The sequence below is a fragment of the Geotrypetes seraphini genome, chromosome 4, assembly GCF_902459505.1.
Source record: "Geotrypetes seraphini chromosome 4, aGeoSer1.1, whole genome shotgun sequence".
Lineage (NCBI taxonomy): Eukaryota > Metazoa > Chordata > Amphibia > Gymnophiona > Dermophiidae > Geotrypetes > Geotrypetes seraphini.
The window spans coordinates 102008180-102032127 of record NC_047087.1 but is presented as its reverse complement, the minus strand read 5'-3'; the positions used below and the strand labels follow the sequence as shown (position 1 = coordinate 102032127).

General features: G+C 42.6%; 1 protein-coding gene across 2 annotated transcripts in view; it reads left to right on the top strand.

Annotated features, from left to right (window-relative positions):
• SPAG17 (sperm associated antigen 17) overlaps window positions 1–23948 on the top strand; it is a 742651-nt gene that overhangs the window by 30749 nt on the left and 687954 nt on the right. For both annotated transcript variants that reach the window (XM_033941513.1, XM_033941512.1), the window contains exon 4: window positions 18397–18528. In XM_033941513.1, the coding sequence (XP_033797404.1) occupies window positions 18397–18528 (132 nt within the window). The remainder of the gene's footprint in view (window positions 1–18396; window positions 18529–23948) is intronic.

Genomic DNA, 23948 nt, shown 5'->3' with positions numbered 1-23948 from the left:
ATTATTTTGATCTGTAGTTTTAATTTTAATCCACACTCCACCATGGTCAGATAGAATAATTGGATCAATGGCAGCTTGTGTCACTTGATGTGCAAGATGATTTAAAGTAAAGATATAATCTATTCTTGAAAAGGAATTGTGAACATGAGAACAGAAAGAAAATTCCCGACCATCAAAATGAAGTATTCTCCATATATCTATTAAATCACAAGATTGAATCAAATTATCTAGTCCCATAGATTTCATAACTCTACTTGGGTTTTTATCTAATAAAGGATCCATTACAGCATTGAAGTCCCCTGCTACTATAAGATTTGAAGTAGCCAGTGGTATGATCAGTTGTTGAAGAGTTTTAAAGAATTCATTTTGGTTCGAATTAGGGGCGTATATATTGATTAACGTCATGGTAGTATTTCCCATATTCATTTCCACCATTATCCATCTTCCATGAATATCTGAAGCTTTTAGTTTAAATGAAGCAGAGCATTTTTTATTAATTAAAATAGCAACACCTGCTTTTTTCCCTATAGCTGGTGAGAAAAAACATTTTTTGACCCAACCTCCTTCTAGCTTTTTAGATTCTATATGTGAGAGGTGGGTCTCTTGTATAAGGCATATATCTGCATCTTGCCTTTTTAAAAATGATAGTGCTTTTTTCCTTTTTATCATATGATTTAGACCGTTAACATTTAAAGACATAATTTTAATATCCATTTATTTTTAAATTTTCAGATATTAAATTATGTATATTTTCCCAATGTTTTAAGTATTTCATTTCTCTTTTTTCCTTTACACCCATGATTACCCTATATATTTCCTTTTTATTCCCTCCCACCCCTCTTATCCCTCCCTTCCCCCCCTCATTAATTACGAAAACTTGGATACGCAGGTTGAGGTTAGATTTAGATAACTCCCACAAGCTATTAATAATTATCTAAAGTACTACCATTTTTTCTCTATTTCTGTATATTTTCTCTTATTTTATTATTAATTATAAGAATAAGTAAAAAGTTTTTCATTCTTATATATTGAAAGATTATTTTCTATATTTGTATGTCTTTAAATCCATAAGAATGATTATATTACATTACTTATATCTAAGAACATTTCAATTACAATTCATTTCTTTTCAGGTGGTATATTATTTTTACTTTAAAAAGCTTTCATACCTGGGTATAATAAGTTTATCATGTTAAGAGCATTCTAATTTAGCCTCTTTCCTCAGAACTGTAACAAGAGTCTTCAGCACAGGAATCCCCTCATCTCTTATGCTCACTATTTTCCTATGATTCACGAGAGAGTTGTCAATTAAGAGAAGCTAACAATCCCATCAGTGTTCTTGTAAGCTCTGTCTCAATAGCAAGTGAGATACTTCAGATGAGCCTTATCAATTGGTTCAAATGGAGGCTTCATGAGTTGAGTAAGGACAACATTGAGGTCCCAAACCACAGGAGGCGGTTTGGTTTGCAATGTCAAACCTCCTCTCAAACCGCCTCCTGTGGTTTGGGACCTCAATGTTGTCCTTACTCAACTCATGAAGCCTCCATTTGAACCAATTGATAAGGCTCATCTGAAGTATCTCACTTGGAAAGTGGTGTTTCTCATTGCCCTCACTTCTGCTCGACGAGTCAGTGAGCTGCAAGCTTTAGTTGCTGACCCACCATTCATGGTGTTCCATCATGACAAAGTGGTTCTTCGTACTCATCCTAAATTCCTCCCTAAAGTGGTCTCGGAATTTCATCTCAACCAATCCATCGTTCTTCTAGTGTTTTTTCCAAAGCCTCATTCTCATCCTGGAGAATCAGCTCTTCATACTCTGGATTGTAAACGTGCTTTGGCCTTCTACTTGGAACGCACCAAACCACACAGAACTGCTCCTCAACTTTTTCTTTCCTTCGATCCAAATAAGTTGGGACATCCTATTTCTAAGTGTACCATCTCCAACTGGATGGCGGCTTGTATCTCATTCTGCTATGCCCAGGCTGGATTACCCCTTCACAGTAAAGTCACAGCCCAATAAAGTCAGAGCAATGGCAGCTTCAGTAGCTATCCTCAGATCTGCACCTGTTGAAGAAATTTGTAAGGCTGCTACTTGATCCTCGGTTCATACCTTCACTTCTCACTATTGTCTGGATACTTTCTCCAGATGGGATGGACAGTTTGGCCAAACAGTATTAAAAAATTTATTCTCCTAAATGGCCAACACTCCCACCATCCCATTCTGGTTAGCTTGGAGGTCACCCATATGTGAGAATACCTGCCTGCTTGTCCTGGGATAAAGCACAGTTACTTACCGTAACAGGTGTTATCCAGAGACAGCAGGCAGCTATTCTCACAACCCAACCACCTCCCCTGGTTGGCTTTTCTGCTAGCTATCTGAACTGAGGAGACGCACCCTGCGCTGGGCGGGAAGGCACTCGCGCATACGCAAGTCTGCTTGTAAGGTGTCCGCATCCGGGCTCCGTCGATGACGTCATCCATATGTGAGAATAGCTGTCTGCTGTCCCTGGATAACACCTATTACAGTAAATAACTGTGCTATTTGAGAAATCCAGAAATTACCATTCCATGCTTACTAGAGTTGATAGAGAAATTTGGAAAATTTTCAGGGTATAAGATAAATTGGAGCAAATCAGAAATTCTTCCACTTAATATGCATTGTACTAAAGGCTTATTTGATTCATTCTCATTTGTATGGAAGGAAGATGGATTAAAATATTTAGGTATTAGGATAAAAAATACACAGGAAGACACAATGAAAGAGAATGAAAAATTTTTATTAAAAAAGTAACAGAAATGTGTGAGCAATAGAATCCTTTACATCTTTCTTATTGGGGGAGAGTCCAAACTATTAAAATGATGATATTGCCTGTGGTTTGTTATCAAATGAGTATGATACCAGTTTTTTTTCAAGGGTCCTTTTATAAAAAGTTGAATGGTATTCTTACAAAATTTGTTTGGCTGGGTAAAATGCCTAGAATTGCTTTAGTATCTTTACAAAAAACAATTGCAGCGGGTGGGGTAAATTTTCCAAACTTTTATAGGTATCATCAAGCCTATATTTTACCCCAGGGTATGTATTGGGTCCTCCCAGAGCTCATGGAAAATGCCCCAGATTGGTTGTATTTGGAATGGCGACTCATGTTTCCTTTATATCTTACCATAACAGGTGTTATCCAGGGACAACAGGCAGATAGTCTCACAACACACCCACCTCTCCAGGTTGGTTTCTTAGCTGGCTTATCTTATCTGAGGGAACACTCGACCTACGTCGGACGGAAAGGCACTCGCGCATGCGCGGTTCAGGCTATCATGAACTTTCTAAAGACTTAAAGTGGTGATACACTTTTAAAGTGGTCTGTACTGGGGCTCCGTCGGTCACGTCACCCATACATGAGAATATCTGCCTGCTGTCCCTGGATACCACCTGTTACGGTAAGTAGCTGTGCTTTCTAGCAGTCTCCAACACTGCCATGCCGGGGTTTTAAACACTGTGTTTAAACAGTGTTGTCACTGTACCAGCACCCTTGGACCAGTTGCTGATTTGACACTATTCTTGGAGAATGGCTCAGCGATTTTTAAGAATCCACCGGAGTGCACATTTTATTTTAATGCTGGAAACCTTGCTAAAAACAGAGATAAGCCATTTTGATAGTCTGCTGCTAAAATGCATGCAGGCTAAACCGTTGGAAAACAGTTTAGCGATGGCGTTAAACTTTTGAGAATCTGGATCTAAGACTGTTCAGCTTGGAAGAGACAGTTGAGGGGGGAGATATGACAGAGGTCTATAAAATTTTGAATGCTGTGGATCAAGCAAATGTAAATCGATTGTATATTCTTTGAAAAAAAATACAAGGACTAGGGGACAATCCACAAATTTATGTAGTGGCACATTTAAAACAAATAGGAGAAAATATTTTTTCACTCAATGAATAGTTAAGCTCTGGAAGGTGTTGCTGAAGGATGTGGTAATAGCAGTTAGTGTATCTGGATTTAAAAAATTTGGACAAGTTCCGTGGAGGAGAAATCCATAATCTACTATTAAGATAGACATGGTGAAAGCCACTACTTATCCCTGGAATATAGGTAGCATAGAATCTTGCTACTCTGTGGGATTCTGCTAGGAATACGTGCGTGGCCTGGATCAGCCACTCTTAGATTTATTATAGTAGGCAAGATGGCCCCTTGGTCTCATCTAGTATGACTATTCTTATATTCTTAATGGCTGAGCTCTCTTCTCAGACCAGATGATTCAGCTTTCTTTCTAATCTGAATAACACCTCTCTATTATTAAATTGAATAACTCAGCTCTCTTCTCAAACTGAATGGCTCAGCACTTCTTTTCCTCTAAATAAATCAGTTCTCTTCTCAAGCTGAATAACTCTGCTCTTTTTTTCCACAAGCTGAATAGCTCTTCTTCCTTTTTCAAGCTGAATATCTCAGTTCCCTTTCCTAAGCTGAATAATTCAGCTATGCTATTTCTTCTGAATTTTTGGTTTCAGTTTAAATTTTGAAATTGTCATCTGTGATTCAGACATGGAAACAAATGGGACAATTTTTGTTTTAAGCTTCTAATCCAACCCTTTTTGGGGATCTGCTTTGTTATATCCCATTTGTTCTGGACTTGTCTGGTAGGATGCTAAGGAAGGAAAAGTTATGTCTTACCTGATAGCTTTCATTCCTTTAGTCCTATTAAATTAGTCCAGGAACCTTCCCTGGATAGTTTTATTTGTGCTATGGGGTGTTTATCTTCCTCTTTGTCTTAGTTTGCAGATACCATTGCTTCTTTCTCATGCTGAATTAGTATACTCCGTTGCTTCAGGTTCCTGACTCAGTAAAATGACTGCATGTCAGTAGAGTCTCTGCCTTCATTACTGGAATTGATATTGGCCGAGTGTAACCTGTTGTTCTTTGCCACAAATCTTTGGTGTTCACTGGCAGTATGAACATGAGCACCATTGCTTAGCTGTTTAAAATACTGAGCATTCTGTGGCTGCATGATACCCTTACGGGGAAATCAGATATAACTACTTTTAACCTAGAAACTGGAGGAAGACCGATAGCCATTAAAAGCTGTTTGGAACAGGGTATCTTTGAAGGATATCACTAAAACAGGAAAGACAAGGCATCCCAATAGTGAGGCTTCAATATTGAAATAAAGGCCACAGTAAACCAGCAGGGGCATTTTCAAAAAAACTAAAATGTCCAAATACTGGCATAAATCGGCACTTGGATGTCCTAATTGCCAGGATGTCAAGTGCTGATTTTCAAAACCATCTTTCTAAATGTCTTGTGAGTCGTTCTACCTACTGTGCATCAAAGATTAAATGGGGGCATGTTGCAGACATGTTCTGGGCGGGCTTTAGGTAGGCTTAGACTTGGATGTCTTGTGGTAATAATTGGACCTTTCCCAAGATGTCCTGGATGGCACTTAGAAATTGTGAGCTAGACCTGTTTTAAAAGCCAAAAGGTTATCCAAACTGACCAGATGTCCACTGGAGGGATTAAGTAATGACCCCCTCACTCCTCCAGTGGTCACTGACCCCCCCTCCCATCCCCCAAATCTGAATGAAACAGTACATACCTGTCTCTAGAACAGCAGCACCTGGTATGGCAAAGCCCAATAGAGCTGCACACAGGTGTCTTAAGCAGCCTAGTAGATGTGCTAGTGAGTCATAGAGAGGAAGACCAGGCCCACATTTATGGTGGAAAGTGTGAAACCACCAAAACGCACCAAAATCCTAAAATACATTTTGTAATTGGATGTTTTTGTGGTTGAAAATGGAGAATAAAGTTGGGCTTCCTAAGGTTGAACATCCTGGTGGCCAAGATATTCTCATAGGCAATTGAACTTATAACACAATGTAATATGAGACTCCCTTGAAGAGCAATTGAATGCTGCCCTAACTTATATGTTTCCCTTTCCCCTTCTTTTCTATCACATATTGTTCTCCCCATTCCTCTTTGGTTTGTAAGTCATTTTTATAATTTATTTTTATTATCTTTGTTAAATGGTATTATTTTATTGTACTTCATTTTAAATTGGTTTGTAAACCACCTAGTTACCCTGTGATTTGCGGGATATCAAGAAACAATAAATTTGACCTTGAACATTCAAGTAGCCGATTTAAAACAAAAAATAAACTTTTTAGGCATCTAGCGGTTTTGCTGTTTGAAAATGGCTATTTGTTCACCTCCAACTTTGGATGTTTTGTGGGAAACATTCAAAGTTGGACTTAGACGTTCTTTTGAAAATGCCCCTTCACATGTCTTTAACGGTATCAGGTCAAAAGCGCGCCGGGATAAAGGCGCGCCCAGACAAATGAGCGCAGCGCGCGCCGCTCTAAATTACTGTTTTTAGCGCTCCGACGGGGGGGCGTGGGGGGGAACCCCCCCACTTTACTTAATAGACATCGCGCCACGTTGTGGAGGCGTTGGGGGTGTGGGGGGTTGTAACCCCCCACATTTTACTGAAAACTTCACTTTTTCCCTGTTTTTAGGGAAAAAGTTCAGTTTACAGTAAAATGTGGATGGTTACAACCCCCCAAACCCTCCATAACGCCGGCGCGATGTCTATTAAGTAAACTGGGTGGGTTCCCCAACAAAACCCCCCGTCGGAGCCCCTAAAAACTGTAATTTAGAGCGGCGCGGCGGCGCGCGCGGCGCTCAATTGTCGGCGCGCGCTTTTCTTTCGCACCGTTGTCTATGAACAGTCTTTAACTAAAGAGCAGACAGACTTGAAAGATTGCAAATCATCACTGTCAACTGCTGAGCAGTTGTTGGTTTATTTATTTATTTTACTTTTCATATATCAGATCTATACAATGTCTTACAAAATTACTCTTGAACAGATAATATAAAGAGGAAACATTAATAAAGAATCGGTGAACAAATCATTATTTCAATCTTCCTTAGACCACAAAAACTGTAGGGAGAAGGCCTACATTTATAAGAAAAAAGAAGTGACAGCAATAACAAGTACAACCTTCAATTATTAATATTGCAAACAAAAGATTCCTTCAAGCTATCTTTTATATATCTGAGAAAGCTTGTAATTGTTCAGGTGCAAAGAAGACATACTTGGTCTGTCCATATCTGATTCTACATTTACAAGGATAGGCAGTCAAACTTTTTACTTCCTGACATATTGCCAGAAAAAGTCTTTCTCCTCTCCTGGGTGACTTTCAGGACATCTAGCTAAATCCACAATTTCTGACCATAAAATAGGTCCTGAGAGTGTCTTAAATATTGCTTCATGATAGAGCTCACAATGACATCTTGCTGATAAACTAAAGACACTCAAAGCATAGTCCTTTCTGATAACTCAGATATTGATTCTTCCAAAATGGCAGAAATATTGTTAACATGCAGAGATAAGCCATGTCTAGGATCCCAAACCTCCCCCTGATTACTTTTTGAAAGAAACAGGTAGGTAATAAATCTTATTTATAGGAGGTAACCCTTTAGGGGAAAATTTTAATAGCTCTATAATATATTTCTTGAAAATATCCAATGGGGAAATACAGGGAAATATAATGTAAAGTTTAAAATTTTTAGGTTAAATCTTCTACTAAGCAAATTGTTAATAGGAATAAAATATTATTTATAGTGTTTGTGAATGCTAGACACCTAAAAAATAAGATGGGCAAGTTAGAATACATTGCACTAAATGAAAATATAGATATAATAGGCATCACTAAGGGCTCCTTTTACGAAGGTGCGCTACGGGTTTTACCGCACACACTGGATTAGTGTGTGCTAGCTAAAAATCTACTGCCTGCTCAAAAGGAGGCGGTAGCATGCGGCATTTTAGTGCGCGCTATTCTGCGCGTTAAGGCCCTAGCGTGCCTTTGTAAAATATCCACACTTACTTTCTCTGATTTTACACTTCCAATTTGGACCCCTGAAGAAGATGTGTTTGTCAAAACATGGACCGTGTTGGGTCCTTATGTAATGCAAATGTGGATTTTTATTGGATTTGGACTTTTATTGCATCTTTTAATCAATTGAATAAAGACCTGCATCAGGAACATATTGTTCACAGTTTTCTTTTGGTTTTTGAACTCCTTTAAGAGCAGCTGGTTTAGTAACCAACAAGAAGCGAAGCAATTCTAGAGCTACTAATTGGTGAACCATGTGCAAGAGGTTACAGTTCTGAGACCACTTGACAGTAGTGATTATAACATGATCCGATTTGATTTAATAACTGGAGTAAGTACACACAGGAAATCCAATACATTAGCATTTAACTTTCAAAGAGGAGACTATAATAAAATGAGAATGGTAAAAAAACAAAACAAAACCACCTTAGAGGAGCAGCTGCAGAGATCAAAAATTTACATCAGGCATAAAAATACCATCCTAGAAGCCCAGACCAGATATATTCCATTTATTTAAAAAAGTGGAAGGAAGGTCAAACATCTGCCAGCATAGTTTAAAAGTGAGGTGAAGGAACTATTAGAGCTAAAAGGACATCCTTCAGAAAATGGAAGAAGGATCCAACTACAGATAATAAAAAACAGCATAAGGAATAGCAAGTCAAATTCAAAACGATAAGGAAGTTAAAGAGAGACTTTGAAAAGAAGATACCCTATATACTTTTTTTTTAAAGTATATTAGAAGCAAGAAGCCAGTAAAAGAATCAGTTGGACTGCTAGATAACCAAGGGGTAAAAGGGACATTCAGGAAAGACAAGGTCATAGTGGAGAGACTAAATGAATTATTTGCTTTGATCTTCACTGAGAAAGATGTGGGAGCTATACCAGTGCCAGAAATGGTATTTAATGGTGATGAGTCAGAGGAGCTAGACAACTCTCGAAAACCTGATAGATGTAATGGGGCAATTCGCCAAACTAGCAGCAAATCACTTGGACCAGATGATATATGTCCCAGAGTACTGATAGAACTAAAAAAAAAAAATAATAACTTGGCAGAGATATTATTAGTATTATGCAATTTATCTTTAAAATCAAGCATGGTTCTAGAAGATTGGAGGGTCGCCAATGTAAAGCCAATTTTTAAAAAGGGTTTCAGAGTTGACCTAGGAAAGTATAGACCAGTGAGCCTGATGCTGGTGTTGAGAAAAATGGTAGAGGCTATTATAAAGAAAAACATGAGCATAGATTAATGGGACAAAGCCAACATGGATTTAGTCAAGGGAAATCTTGCTTCACCAATCTGGTGCATGTGGATGAAGGTTGATATCGTGTATCTGGATTTTCAGAAGACATTTGACAAAGTACCTCATGAATGACTGCTGAGGAAATTAAAGTTATGGGATAGGAGGTACCTTCCTATTATATCAAGTTTAAATAAACTAAAAGAAAAGAAAGAATAGGGTTAAATGGTTAATATTCTCAATGGAGAGGAGTAAATAGTAGGATTCCCAAGAGGTCTGTGCTAGGACCACTGCTTTTTAACATTATTTATAAATGATTTATAAATGTGAATAATGAGTAAGGTGATCAAATTTGCAGATGGCTCAGAGTTATTCAAAGTTGTTAAATCACAAAAGGATTGTGAAAAATTGACCTTGCGAGACTAGGACACCGGGCATCAAATGGCAGATGATATTTAATGTAAGCAAGTGCAAAGTGATGCATGTAGGAAAAAGGAACCCAAACTATAGCTACTTGATGCAAGGTTCCACATTAGGCGTCACCACCCAAGAAAAGGATCTAGATGTCATCGCTGATGATACATTAAAACCCTCTGCTCAGTGTGCAGTAGTGGTGAAGAAAGCAAATAGAATGTTAAGAATTATTAGAAAAGGAATCAAAAACAAGAATGAGAATGGTATGTCTTTGTATCACTACATGGTACGACCACACCTCAAATACTGTGTGCAGTTTTGGTCACCGCATCTCACAAAAGATATAGTAGAATTAGAAAAGGTACTGAGAAGGGTGATGAAAATGATAAGGGGATGGGACAACTTCCTTATGAGGGAAGGATAAAGAGGCTAGGGCTCTAAAACTTGAAGAAGAGACATCTGAGGGAAGATATGATAGAGGTCTATAAAATAAGTGGAGTGGAACAGCTAGATGTGAATCACTTGTTTACTCTTTTCAAAAATACTAGGACTAGGGGGCATGGATTGAAATTACTAAGTAGTAAATTCAAAACAAACTGGAGAAAACTTTCTTCATTCAATGTGTAATTAAATTCAATGTGGAATTCATTGCCAGAAAATGTGGTAAAAGCAGTTATTTTAGCAATGTTTAAAAAGATTTGGACAATTTCCTAAAAGAAATGCCCATAAGCCATGTAAATGTAAATTAATAAGATGGACTTGGAAAAATCCACTGATTATTTCTAGAATAAGCAACAGTCTATTTTACTCGTTTGGGATCTTGCCAGGTACTTGTGACCTGGATTAGCCTCTGTTGGAAACAGGATACTGGGCATGATGGACCTTTGGTCTGTCCCAGTAAGGCAATACTTATTATGTTCTTACATTTTTTCTCTGTGTTCATCCGCTGGTCAACAGACATAACCCACTTGTTCTGTTTTTTTTCATTTCTTTATTATTTTCAATACTTACAACAAGTGTAACAGTAAATATAACATTTTATACTCAAATATCACACTTGTTCTTGACTGGTCTGGTAGGACTAAAGAAAAGAAAGCTGCCAGGTAAAACATGTAGTTTTTTTTCTGAATGGAACAAAATATGCTTAAAATATAGATGTTAAAAATGATATTTTAATATCTTAGAAACTTTTTTTTTTTTGCAAAACAGTTTATTAAATGACAATAGTCAAACAAACATAGCAAGGCAACAACATTTTCGATCCACAGTATTCAGGAACGGAAACAACAAACCACCCAAACGGGCGGAAACCGGTAGAGTCTGAGCTGGGTTCTTATACCCAGATTCGGCCCAGCCCCACCAAACAAGAAAAACCTCCCCCCCTACTACCCCCTACCCCAGTCCCCCCTCCCCTTTTAACCCACTGGCAACAAGGGTACCACTGGCTTCCGCAACCGGTTGAGAACTTGGCTTTTAGTCAGAGGGGGCAGGGTTTCTAAATAAAGCACCCAAACAGACAAAAAAAGCTTACTACGATGAGAAAACCGAGCCGTCAGGGATTCCCAGACCATTAGCAGATGGAATTTATTGCGCCAATACCAAATGGTGGGTGGGAAGTCCTGGAGCCAATGATTGAGAATACATTTCTTACCCACTATATTACCCTTGCGAATAAGTAAAGAATCCCCAGCAGAGAGCCCACCCAAATAACCCGTAGCCAAAAATAGGATCCCCTCCACTTGAGAAGGAAGTGCATAGCCCACCAGGGTCTGCAAGTAACAACGAACCTCCTGCCAAAAGGCAGCAATGACCGCACAGGACCATATGCCAGAGAGTTATCAACCCAGTGGCATTTCAGACACGTAGAGGTAGAGGCACACCCGAAGTGAAAGGCCTGCTTCTGGGAAACATTACCCCGATGAAGGACACAAAATTGACATTCCTGGAGCTCAGCGCTCTGTACCACCCGGGGTATCTGCTGCACTAACAGAGACAAGGATGCAACCCGAGGGCAGCAACCCAAGTCCCAAGTCCACAGAGACAGAAGCTGGCGATAGTCCCTCCGTGGCTGCAGAGCCACCAGCCGTTGATGGTATTGAGACACCGAGAGCCAATCCCAATTATCATCAAAAAGGAATTCCTGCAAGGTAACTAGAAAAGCGTGCTGGAGGGAGTCCCTGGGCAGAGTAGCAACATAGTGAGCAAGCTGCCTATATGCAAAATGATCCAAGCCACTCAGTGACCAGGACGCCTAAAGAGCCGGGAAAGGAGAAAGACTCCCATCCGCCTGAAGTAAATGCCCCAGATTGCAAAGCCCCTTCCGCGCCCAACATTTAAAAACCACATTATCCTGGCCCGGACAAAAGGCCGCGTTGCCCACCATGGGTAATGACATGCATACCCTGGACATACAGATGATTCAACTGGACACTACAGACCTATATTTTCACTTGTGTATGCTGGACACTACAGACATATTTTCCCATAGCCAGCCTGTACCTTGCTGTCTGTAAACATCTTCAGCCTTTGCAATGCTAACAATGATGTTCTTGTTTCCATTCCCTGCTGGGAGGATATCCCTTCAAGGTTCTGCTGAACTGTTATCAGTGCTGTATGACTTATGCCAGACACCCTAGAAAGCCATAAAACCTCTATAATGAGCAAGGAGCCCTGCTCATGTGGGTGTAACGAGATGAAAGAACTTGGTACCAAAACATTTGCTCTCTGTCTTTGAACCAAGCTATGGGAACCAGACAGCTGGATTGTTGAAAGGTCACCTTTGCAAACTTTCAGTTTACAAGGACAGCATCCCGAATATGCACAGAATTGTAAAACCACTAATTAGCATCTACAAAGTGATAAAGTGATCTCAGCGCTTGGGAAAGAAAGTTCACCAAGAGTTCTCTGTTTCTGCAAGGCCCCCCTTTTACTAGGGAGGGGGGGGGTGGAGGTGAGAGAGGCGTGGACGGAAGGGAGGAGTTAGATTTACATTATTTTTATGTACCAATAGGGAATTACATAACCAGAATTCGGGGATGGACTTTCTTGGAACAAAGGAAGAATTGCTCTGTATAAAAAACACATGTATTCTAGGTAAAGCCAGAGAGATTCACTTACTTATGCTACGGGGAACTGCTAGCCCCCTGCTAAGCATATGGGTGCACATTCTTCTCTCCATTGCATATTCTGAACTGACAATATATTTTTTTCCAATATGTCTTTGCTGCTGTATTACTGTAAGTTTTTATACTAACAATAAACGAATATTGTCTGTTTTGGAAGATACAATGCCATCTTGTAGTTATTCCAATGAGGTAAACAAAGCAGCCTTTACTTCAGTAAGAACACTGAGCTAGAATACGAGTGGCCCCAAAACTGCGATACACACCACCAAGCCCTGTGCAGCGATCGAACCAGACAGCTATGAGCCCCCGGTCCCAACCGCAGTTTCCCATCCCAATGTAATAGGTAAGGCAAAGCCCAAGGAAAAAAATAGTCAGCCTCCAAGGCAACATCCGTGTAGTGAGAACCAGCAAAAAGCCAGTCCCGCAGGTGGCGGAGAAAACAGGCCAGATTATAAAGATGAACTGAGGGAAGCCCCAAGCCACCCGTGGACCAGGAGCCATAAAGGAAAGTACTGTTTATCTTACTTTTCCTGTCCCCCCAACAGAAGGAGAAAACCAATCGTTGAAGACTGGCTAGGTCTTTCTTCAAAAGAAACAAGGGAAGCGTTTGTAACAGAAAAAACCACTTAGGAAAGATAACCATGCAAAATAAGTGAACATTGCCCATCAACGAGAGAGGAAGATTCATCCAGCGTCGCAGGAGCCCTTTAGTCTCAGTCAAGAAACGATCTACCGGTATAAGGCCCGAACATCCATGGACAGCTGAATACCAAGGTAATGAAAGGAATGATCGGCCCAGTGGAAAGGGAACCTGGGGCCCCAGTCCACCCGAAGAGAGTCCAGAAAAGCAAGAGCCTCCGACTCTTGGTGATTCAGACGAAAGCCCAAAAAATCCCCATATTCCCAAAAACTCTCCAAAAGGACTAGCAAGGAGGCCCGAGGATTGGTCCAATATACCAAAAGGTCGTCAGCAAAAGCCGCCACTTTGAAATGATGAGCCCCCACCACCATCCCTAAGATTTCCGGATTTGTCTGGATGTCCCGAATAAGAGGATCCAGTGTTAAAATGAATAACAAGGGTGAAAGGGGACACCCCTGATGGGTGCCATGGCAAATAGGAAACGAATCGGACAGAACATCATTCGCCCACACCTGCGCCCGGGGATCAGCATAGAGGGTTTGCACAGCTTGAATAAACCAAGGGCCCAAGCCATAAGTTTGCAGGACTGCAAATAAAAAACCTCAATCTACCTGATCAAAGGCTTTTTCAGCATCGAAACTAATCACCAGGGAAGGAAGCTGGTCCTGGGCCGCCTGTTCCAAGGCAGCCAGGATACGCCTGAGATTCTTTGCAATAGCCCGCCCCTTCACAAAACCGACCTGCTGGTCCAAAATGAGGTAATTCCAGCGCCAAACGATTCGCCAAGACCTTTGCAAAAAGCTCAGCAAAGAAATGGGTCTATATGACTCAGGGCGCTGCGGGTCCTTGCCCGGCTTTAACAGTACTATTATTTGGGCTATATTCAAATGTCGAGGTAGCGTCCTGGATTCGACTGCCGCATTAAACATGGAAGCCAACAGCGGCGCAATGTCCACCCTTAAGATCTTATAAAACTCACTACGCATGCCATCAGGCCCAGGAGATTTACCCAAAGCACTAGACTGAATCGCTCCCTCGATCTCCTCCAGCGTGAACCCCTGCTCCAACTTCTCTCTAGATGCAACCGAAAGTGTCGGAAGAACATGGCCTGACAAATAGAGGTCCCCATCCAACCGGGGGTCAGCAGGACTGGAATACAGCTATGCAAAAAATCGTGAAATACTCGATTAATAATCCTTATCAGTATGCACAACCTCAACACCCCTCGCCATCAGGGTGGCAATACGAGAACTACCTCTCTGTTGCTGCACCAATTTCGCTAAAAGCTTACTACTCTTGTAAGCAAAACGGTAAAGGTGGAATTGGTAATGTTCCATAGACCGCTGCTCCTGTTGATGCAGAAGAGAATTAAGCGAGCACTGGGCCTCCAACAACCGGGCCCGATCACCAAGAGTATGCATATGACCATAGCGGTGACGCAGCGACGAGACCAGACGCTCCAAGCGAAGCAACTCCCATTGACGAGCCCTATGCTGAAAACTAACATAAGAGATGATCTTTCCCTGAAGAACAGCCTTTGCGGTCTCCTAAGCCAACAATGCGGTATCAAAATGAGCTGCATTAGTCTCCTGGAACAAACGCCACTGAGCTACAAGAAGAGCATGAAACTTACTATCCCTGTAGAGATAGCTGGGAAAACGTCACCTCTGTGGGGCCCCCGCCAATGGACAGAGCTGCCACTCAGCCGCCACCCACGCATGATCAGAGATCTCGATAGGACCGAGCTTGGTATCAAGGAGCTCCGAAAACAGAGAACGTGAGAGTAAAATATAATCAATACGAGATAACGATGTTTGGGCCCAAGAAACATGAGTAAATTCCTTCTCCAGGGGATGTAAAATCCTTCTCCAGGGGATGTAGAAACTTTTTTAAGACATGTACTGTTTGTATCATAGGCAGTGGAATACTTTTTTGTTTGGGGCCCCCTCTCTCGTTTCTGTGTTCTAACACGTCCCCTCTCTCCATTCTTTGTCCTAAATTTATGTCCCCTCCCTCATTTGACTCAAGTTCATGCTCCCTTCTTTCCTTCCTTGTCTCAATGTGGCCCTCTCCTTCCCTCCTATGACCCAATGTGCCTCTCTCCCTCCCTTCTGTGTCCCAAGTTCATGCCCCCTCCCAAGAGTGTGTAACTGTGTTCTGGCTGGCTCTAAAACAGGGATCTCAAAGTCCCTCCTTGAGGGCCACAATCCAGTCGGGTTTTCAGGATTTCCCCAATGAATATGCATCGAAAGCAGTGCATGCACATAGATCTCATGCATATTCATTGGGGAAATCCTGAAAACCCGACTGGATTGCGGCCCTCAAGGAGGGACTTTGAGACCCCTGCTCTAAAACATCCAAGTAGGTCTCCTCCTCCTTCTTTCCAGTTGCACTTCTTTCTTCACAAAGCCACAGGCAGCAACAGCAGAGTATGAACAGAGGTCCTGGTGTGCTGGCTGCGTGGCCTGCTACGAAAAGGTGTGTGGCCATGCAGCTTAGAGTGAACATTACTTTATACCTTTTCACTTTTTATCTAAACAAATTTCTAATTCTACTATTACAATTACTATTAATTATTTATATAGCAGTACCAGACATACACAGTGCTGTACAAAAAAAGACAGTCCCTGCTCGAAAGAGCTTACAATCTAAACAGACAAGATGACAAACAGGATCTCCTTCTTTCACTCCCTAGCTTTCACATTTCTCATCCTGGTATTCTCTTTTATTTGCTTCCCTTTACCACATTTCTACCCTTGTATACTCATTAATCTGCTCACTCATCTCCTTGACAACTCTCACATGAATCCACCACTTCTAGCATCTCCCCTCCTTGTTGCTTATTCCACCCAGCATTTCCTTACTCTCTCCCTCCAACAAGTCCAACATCTCTTCTTTCTGCACGTCCACGTCTCTCATCTATCCCAGTCCATATCCCCTTCGCCTTTCCCTAGCCATGTCTTCTCTTCCTTCTCTGCTTTCCCCGTGCTATCCATATGTCTCTCCTCCTTCTGTCCCCTCCCCCTTCTGTCTCCTCTCCTCCTTCTGTCCCCTCCTTTCCCTTTCCCCATCTTGCTCTCTCCACCAAATCTATCTCTTCCTCTCCCCATTTTGCCCCTTCCACATCCATTTCTCCCTTCCCCCTGCCTTCCCCATGCCCATCTGTCCCTCTCTTGCTCCCTCTGTCCTTTTCCAAATCCATCTTTCATTGTCACCTTTCTGCCCCCCTGCCACCTTACCTTGTCATCCTTTTAACCCCTCTGTCTTCTCCAAGTCCATCTCTCCCTGTCCCTCACACATCTGACATCTTTACCTCCCTCCTTTACTTCATTCCTCACATCTCTCCCTCCTTCCCTCATCTTGAGCCCAACATTTCTCCCTTCCCTCAGTCTCTCTCCCAAGTCCTATATGCTCCCTCTATATAGATATTCTACTTCTCCCCGAATCTGAAATGTCTCTGGTGGAGCCTTATTTCTAGGGCATTCCGGTGGAAGAGGTACCTTGCTACCAGCCAGCATGCCCGCTGGTTGGCACTCTCTGCCGCTTCCCTTCGCCAGCATCTACTCTTCCCCCCTCTTCCTCCCTCTCTTCCGCCCGCCGCGTGTCTATGTTTAATTTCTTGAATGAGCATCGGAGCATTTGCTGCGCAGCTTAGTATGAGTAAAAGGATCCATCTGTTTGTTAAACGTATGAGTAAAAGTTGACCAAACATGTGGGAGACTCCTTGGGGTAAGACAACATGAAATCTTGCTACTTTTTGACATCATGCCCAGGTACTTGTAACCTACATTGACCACTGTTTGAAACAGGATATTAGGCTTGGTTTACCTGATATATTTATATACTTAAAGATAAGGAAAATAAATCCCTAAAAATATATACCACAGAAAAATACTATAATATCAGAGCAATGTACTCAAATTGCAAAGTTAGAAATATGTTACATATTTATTAATTTAAAATTTGCAAAAATATCACAAAATTTTCATAGAATAGCATACACAGAACACCATACAAACACTACAAACAAACCAAACGAAGCAGACAAAATATAACAACATATAACATGTAACATATAACAAGCACTATCAAACCAAGCTGGAAAAGGCCACACAAAAGATCATACAATGATATATAAATATAGCTGTGTTCAAAAGTTCATAGATCACTTAGCTTGAAAGTTCAAAGTCTTCCTGGAACAATGTCCACAAGGAGTAAAGCAAGCAAGATGATTGTGGGCCATCCAGAAAGGAAAAATATCAAAAAACCAACATCCCAGGCAGATTAGAGTTCAAATCCAACCTCCATATCACAAAGTGCAGGTGCAAGTGCAAACTTGCTGTCAGTAAACAGTATAATAAGTTAGATAATCAAGAAGGTCTCAAACCAAGAGGACAGAGAGCATTTTCAAAATCTTCACAAGCAGAGATGAAATGCCATAACAGGCAACCAATCTTCTAACATCTCCTCACACTTCCTCAACACAGGCCGTGTTTCGATGAAATCTTTGTTAAGAGGAAGAAAGTAACAGGCAGGGAGCCAAAACCAAATGCAAAGAGCAATGCTGAGTACACAGCTGCCACACTTATTCATAACTAGATTTCTGTAGTATTATCTAATTGATATGCTGCAACTTAATATCTTTATTGGTATTATTTTTACATACATTCTTTCCATTTGTTGATGTATACATTTTTTTTCGTTTTGTTTATTTTCTTCGTTCTGTTTGTTTTTAACCTTAGGACCCTTGAAAAAGGCTTGTCTGCCGAAACACGGCCCGTGTCGGGTCATGGTAGTTTTTTCATGTTTGATGTGGTTTATTTTTACCATTGTCCGAAGATATCTTTAAGAAATAAAGGCAATTCAAGAACATTGTGGTTCTCCACAGACTGTTTTCTTTTTGGATTGCAACTTAATATAAAAAATATGATGACTTCCAACCAATCACAGTTTAACATTTTTATTATTGTAATTAAAATTGTTCCTAAATCAAATCCATGAAATGAGAGGTATCCCACCTTCTGAGAATCATATATAGAGTATAGCATAGTAAAGTTGTGATGTGACTTTATTAAAAATATCTTTTTCTGTATTTATAGATATTGGAAATAGCAAAATTCATTCATGAAAGTGGTGAACAACTACCCCCTGCACTGTTAGCAAAACTCCTGAAATTTCAGCTGCTTTGTGTGAAACAAAAAGACCTGCAGAGAAGGGCTGCAGAGAAAAAGGTATGGATGTGTATCAAATGTGATGACCGATGAAGGGATAGCAGAAAACTGAAGATACTATGGGGGGGTCAATATTCAAAGCAAGTTAAGAAGACAGGAGAGGCTTATAGAAACATAGAAACATAGAAGATGACGGCAGAAAAGGGCTACAGCCCATCAAGCCTGCCCACTCTGCTTACCCACCCCCTGTCTATGCCCTAATGACCCAATTTCCTTATCTTGACCCTCGTAGGGATCCCACATGGGTATCCCATTTATTCTTAAAGTCTGGCACGCTGTCTGCCTCGATCACCTGCACTGGAAGCTTGTTCCAATGATCAACCACTCTCTCTGTGAAGAAATACTTTCTGGTGTCGCCATGAAATTTTCCGCCCCTGAGTTTGAGCTCCTGCCTGATTAAATCACACTAAGTGGGTTGGGAATGGATTTTCAGCAGGACCCAACTGGAAATGCCACTGATCTGCTTTGGCTAATGTAGCATTCACCAGATGTCATGGCTGTCTAGGAGCAAAGCCATGGTTCAACTGGAAGTTCTATGGGCCCCTGCATTGAATGTCTAGGTCTAATATATCTGGCAGCAATGTTTAAAAAATACTGACTGCAGCTAAATATTGACAACTCATGTTAAGTGCAATAGGTGAGACATTCTAGACAAGTGGGTCGTATCCCAATGGCCAGATTTTTTCTTTGACTGCTCTACTTCAGTGTGCTCTCTGGCTCTACTTCTAGTTTTTCCCTTCTGTACCCATGCCAGCAGGAGTGTATTTGTTCTACTCTCTCCTTTTTATTATTTTAATCAGTGTCTTTCATCCCTTTTTTCGGGATTTCTTGTGCTCGGAGTGATTCTTCTGCTCTGCCTGTGTGAAAAACACACAGATTTCAATCTGCAGCTGTCAGGCCAATCCCTGGTGGTACCTGTCAGCCAGCCTGCATCTGCTTCTAAGGAGTTTAGGCCATCCTCGCTTCTCCTACTGCTAGTGTCTTGCAGGATGCCAGCTGCATTCCACGCTTCCACCCGTTTCTGAGTGCATCTGTCAGTCCGCAAGGGTGGAGGTACAGTCAGAAACAGATTCTGACTGGCAATCCGAAGATCGGTATGAAGGAGGCTTTCCCAGCATGAGATAGTGGTTCTCTGATTCCAGTTACTGTAAGAGAACTGAGGCAGGCTGCAGCACATTTCCAGCACAAGGCACAGTGAGTAAAGGCTGTCACAGCCTGTGAGGTGAATCGAGGGGGGGGGGGGGGGGGATGGTCTGAATTTCAATGTTTTTAAGGTTTCTGCATGTCCCACTGTGTTCACCCTCTTCAAAAATTCTAAAATTGCCATTTTTGGAGTTTGTTTAATGTGAAAAATATCACAATTTTGGTGCAAATTTCTTAGCAGTGGCCATCTTGGATTTTTAGCAATCTTTTTTTCAAAAGCTCCCTGCTTTTTCAAAACTGCAGTTTTTGCCTCAAAACCTGTTGGGATGGAGTCCTTGGGCTCTCCTAATGTGAATTCTTGCCAAGATTGCACAAATTTAATGCTTTTAGAGCATCCTTATGCTATGTGCCGTGTGGCGCAGCCAGGAGGGGCAGAAGCGCAAGGCTTAGCCTCTCCCCCTAATTAAGCAGGTGACTAAACTCTCAGCTAGCCTGGTGTGATGGTGTATTTTGTTTTCGGAGCTTGGCACATGTTGGTTCCATGCAAAAGGCTGTAGACACTCCACAGCCTAAGAAACGCTTCAGTTTCAGAGCCTGGGACCCCATCATTAGTTTTTGGTATCTCACCCAGCTGTTGCTAGCTTTTTGCATTGGACCGTCAATTGACACCACTGCTCCCTTCACAGGACTTCAACCTGGTACTGTCTGACCTTACCACAGCTCCCTTTGAGCCTATTCAGGATGCTTCTCTCTTAGCCTTGTCTTTTCAAGACTGTCTTTCTGGTCGCTGTTACATCAGCGAGACGTGTCTCAGAATTTCAAGCTCTTTCTTGTAGTGAGCCCCTCTTCTGCTTCACAGTGTCTGGTCTTTCCTTGCGCACAGTTCCTTCTTTTCTGCCAAAGGTGATTTCGTCTTTCCATGTTAATCAGAAAGTTTGTTTGCCTGTTTTTCAGCCTATGGGTTCTAAGAAACAGAATTGCATTTTGAGGAAGCTGGATATACGCAGAGTGCTCCTTCACTATCAAGTGGTCTCTAATGAGTTTTCTTGTACTTTATTCCAAGACCAGTGGTTATTTCCCTCCACCCTCCAGGATCTGTGGGAAGCCTCAAGCTTCAGAGACTTTTACCCCCTCCCCCTTATACCTCATGCATGCTTCTCTGCTCACCAGTCTTTCTTCTTGCAAGCCAGGCTGTAGGAGCTTTTCTTTTCTGCTCATGTTTACTTTTGTGATATTTCAGTGTTTTTCATTGGCGATTTTCACCCTCTTGCTGTGGCGGTTCCCTGCGGGGACATCCTTGACTGTGGAAGATTGCAAACTGTTGGAGAATGTCTGCTTCTGGAGGGGTTCCCTGCTTAGCAGTAAGCCCCCTAGATAGCCTGCCCATCAGATTGGAGCTCAGGGACCATTCCTATGGGAGCTTGCTCACCCCAGGTTCATCCACTAGTGGGTGGAGCACAGGTTGAGTGGTTCCCTAGAGGCACGACGGGATCAGAGCCAGATTACGTTCCTCTGCCAGGCATTTGCACGACATGTCCAAAGATGGTGGAGATCTCCGGCCATGGTGGTCAGTGGGGCAGTCAGAAGACTGGAAATCCAGTTTTCCAAGTTAATTGAGGCACAGGATCTACTTGTGAGCTGTTTCAGGTCTACCTACAGTTTCTTTCATTCAGCACATGTCACAGTGAGTAAAAGGCCTAAATCTGCGATTTTGGGGGGGTATTAAAAAGCATTTTTTGGGTGGTTTCCCTGTATGCCCTACATCTCCCCCACCTCTAAAATCCCGAAATTGCCATTTTATGTGGGTCCCTGTGATTTTCCCAGGCTATTTTTTAATTAAAATCGGCACTCGCGGTGGCCATCTTGGATTTTTCCCGATTTGAATTAAAAGTTATTTTTCATACTTCCCAGCTTCAATTTTGCAAGAAAACCTCATAGATGGCTTCCCCAGGGCAGGATGGGATGGATTCATGCCTCATTTGCAATGGAAGGCTGCTGGATGTGCAGCCATGTTCCACGTACGCTGTGGCCCACGAGGAGGGCAAGGTTTGCCCAGATATGGTGCCTTCGATCTTCATGTGCTTTCTGCCCCGACACCTGCAAAAAATGGCATCAGGGAGCCCTTGGAAGTGATTCATCTTCTAAAGCTAGATTGAGCCGGTTGCCCTTCAAAGGTAAGTTCTTGTTTGGCCATGGTCTGGATGACCTTATGGCTAGTGTGCAGGATCGTAAACCCAAGGTGTTGCCTGGGAGCAAGTCCCACCCTTCTAGTAGTTCTGGGTGTTCTAATTTTCATCCCTTCTGGCATTTTCATTCATACTAGGGTCCTTCCACAGGACAGCAGTCTTCTTTGTATGTAAAACCGCACTTCAGTGGGTCTCGCTGGTAGCAGTCAGTGGTAAGTTGGCCAGTGGCTTCCAGCAAGAAACAGTTTTGACACCAGGCCGCTGTCTCCTTCGCGCATTGGGGGCAGTTGTCAGCCTTTCTGGGTGAATGGAAGGCCATCACCTTTGACTGCTGGGTTCTGGAAATTCTTAGAGATAGATACAAATTGGAGTTTCTCTGTCCTCTGACCGAGTATTTTCTGGATTCCCCTGTGGGCTGCCCCAAGAAGGTGGTTCAGGTGGAGGCCACAGTCCGTAGACAATTGAACCTGTGCTGGAGCAAGACTTGGGCTCTGGGAGATACTTGATATATTTCATCATTCTAAAGAAAGGATCTGATGATTGGAGACCAATTCTGGACCTCAAGGCAGTCTATGCAGCCCTGAAAGTCCCTCGATTCCACATGGAGATGGTGCATTCAATGATTGTATCGGTGACACCCGGGGAGTTTCTAGCCTCCCTAGATCTGACGGAGGCGTATCTCCACATTTCCATTTTCCTAGACCACCGGAAGTATCTGTGGTTTCATGTGCTGGGGCGACATTTCCAGTTTGTGGTACTGCCCTTTGGATTGGCGACGGCATCCTGGATCTTCACCAAAGTGATCGTGGTGGTGGCGGCCCATCTCCGCAGCTTGGGTGTCCTGTTTTACCCGTATCTGGACAACTGGTTGATCAGAACTACCTCACTGTCCGAGGGGCATCAGGCTGGAAATTAGGTGATACAGTTGCTTCAATGGCTGGTCTGGGTGATCAACTTCAGGATGAGTCACCTCGAGCCGACCCAGGATTTGGAATACCTGGGAGGATTTGGAATACCTGGGAATTCGATTTCACACAAGTCAGAACATAGTGTTTCTGCCCCATGGCTCATCAGGAGAAGCAACAATAGGTTATAAGGGACCTTCTGGCCACTCTGGTCCCGATGGCATGGCAGTACCTCCAGGTTATGAGGACCATGGTGGCAATGATTAATGTGGTTCCTTGGGCCAGAGCCCATTTGTGTCTGCTGCAGGATGCTCTGCTTTTGCTCTGGAATTCACATCGGGACCCACTAAATGCACTCCTGCCCTGGACGATGGTGGCACGCAAAAGTCTAGTGTGGTGGTTGTGTCCTCTCTTGCTGTCCCGGGGACTTCCGACCAGATCTCGGATTGGGTGATCCTGTCAATAGATGTGAGTCTCAAAGGCTGGGTAGCAGTGTGCATGACTGTCCATGTTCAGGGCCCGTAGGCACCCTCAGAGCGCAAGTGATCAATCAATCACCTGGAACTGTGGGCAATTCAGCTGGCCCTTCTCCACTTCAAGGTTCGTCTCCGTCATCGAGCCGTCCGAGTATTCTTGGACAATGTCAAGGCAGTGGCTTACGTCAATCATCAGGGGGGCATGAAGAGTCCCTCTCTGAGAGTAGAGGCTCAGCTGCTTTTTTGGTGGGCGGAGAGACACCTTTAGACGCTGTCTGCGGCACATGTGGCAGGAGTGAACAACATTCAAGCAGACTTTCTCAGTCGTCAGACGCTGGACACAGGAGAGTAGTCACTCTCTAAAAGAGCATTCGATTGCATGGTGGATCAGTGGGGGTGCTCCACGTTTGACCTCATGCCAATTAGTTCTTCAGTCGTCATCGAGAAGCCAGCTGCGAAGGCCTGGATGCTCTGGTTCAGCCCTGGCCCTGGGAGGGTCTTCTTTATGTCTTCCCTCTGTGGCCCATGATTGGTCTGTTGAGGCAGATAGCAGCCCACGATGGTCTGGTGAGTCTGGTGGTACTCAATTTGCCTAATTAGCCATAGTATGCTGACTTGGTTCAGCTCCAGCAGGATCAGGGGCTCCGGCTTCCTTGTCATTCTCACCTCCTCACACAGGGTCCGATTGCGATGCAGGATCCGGACCGCTT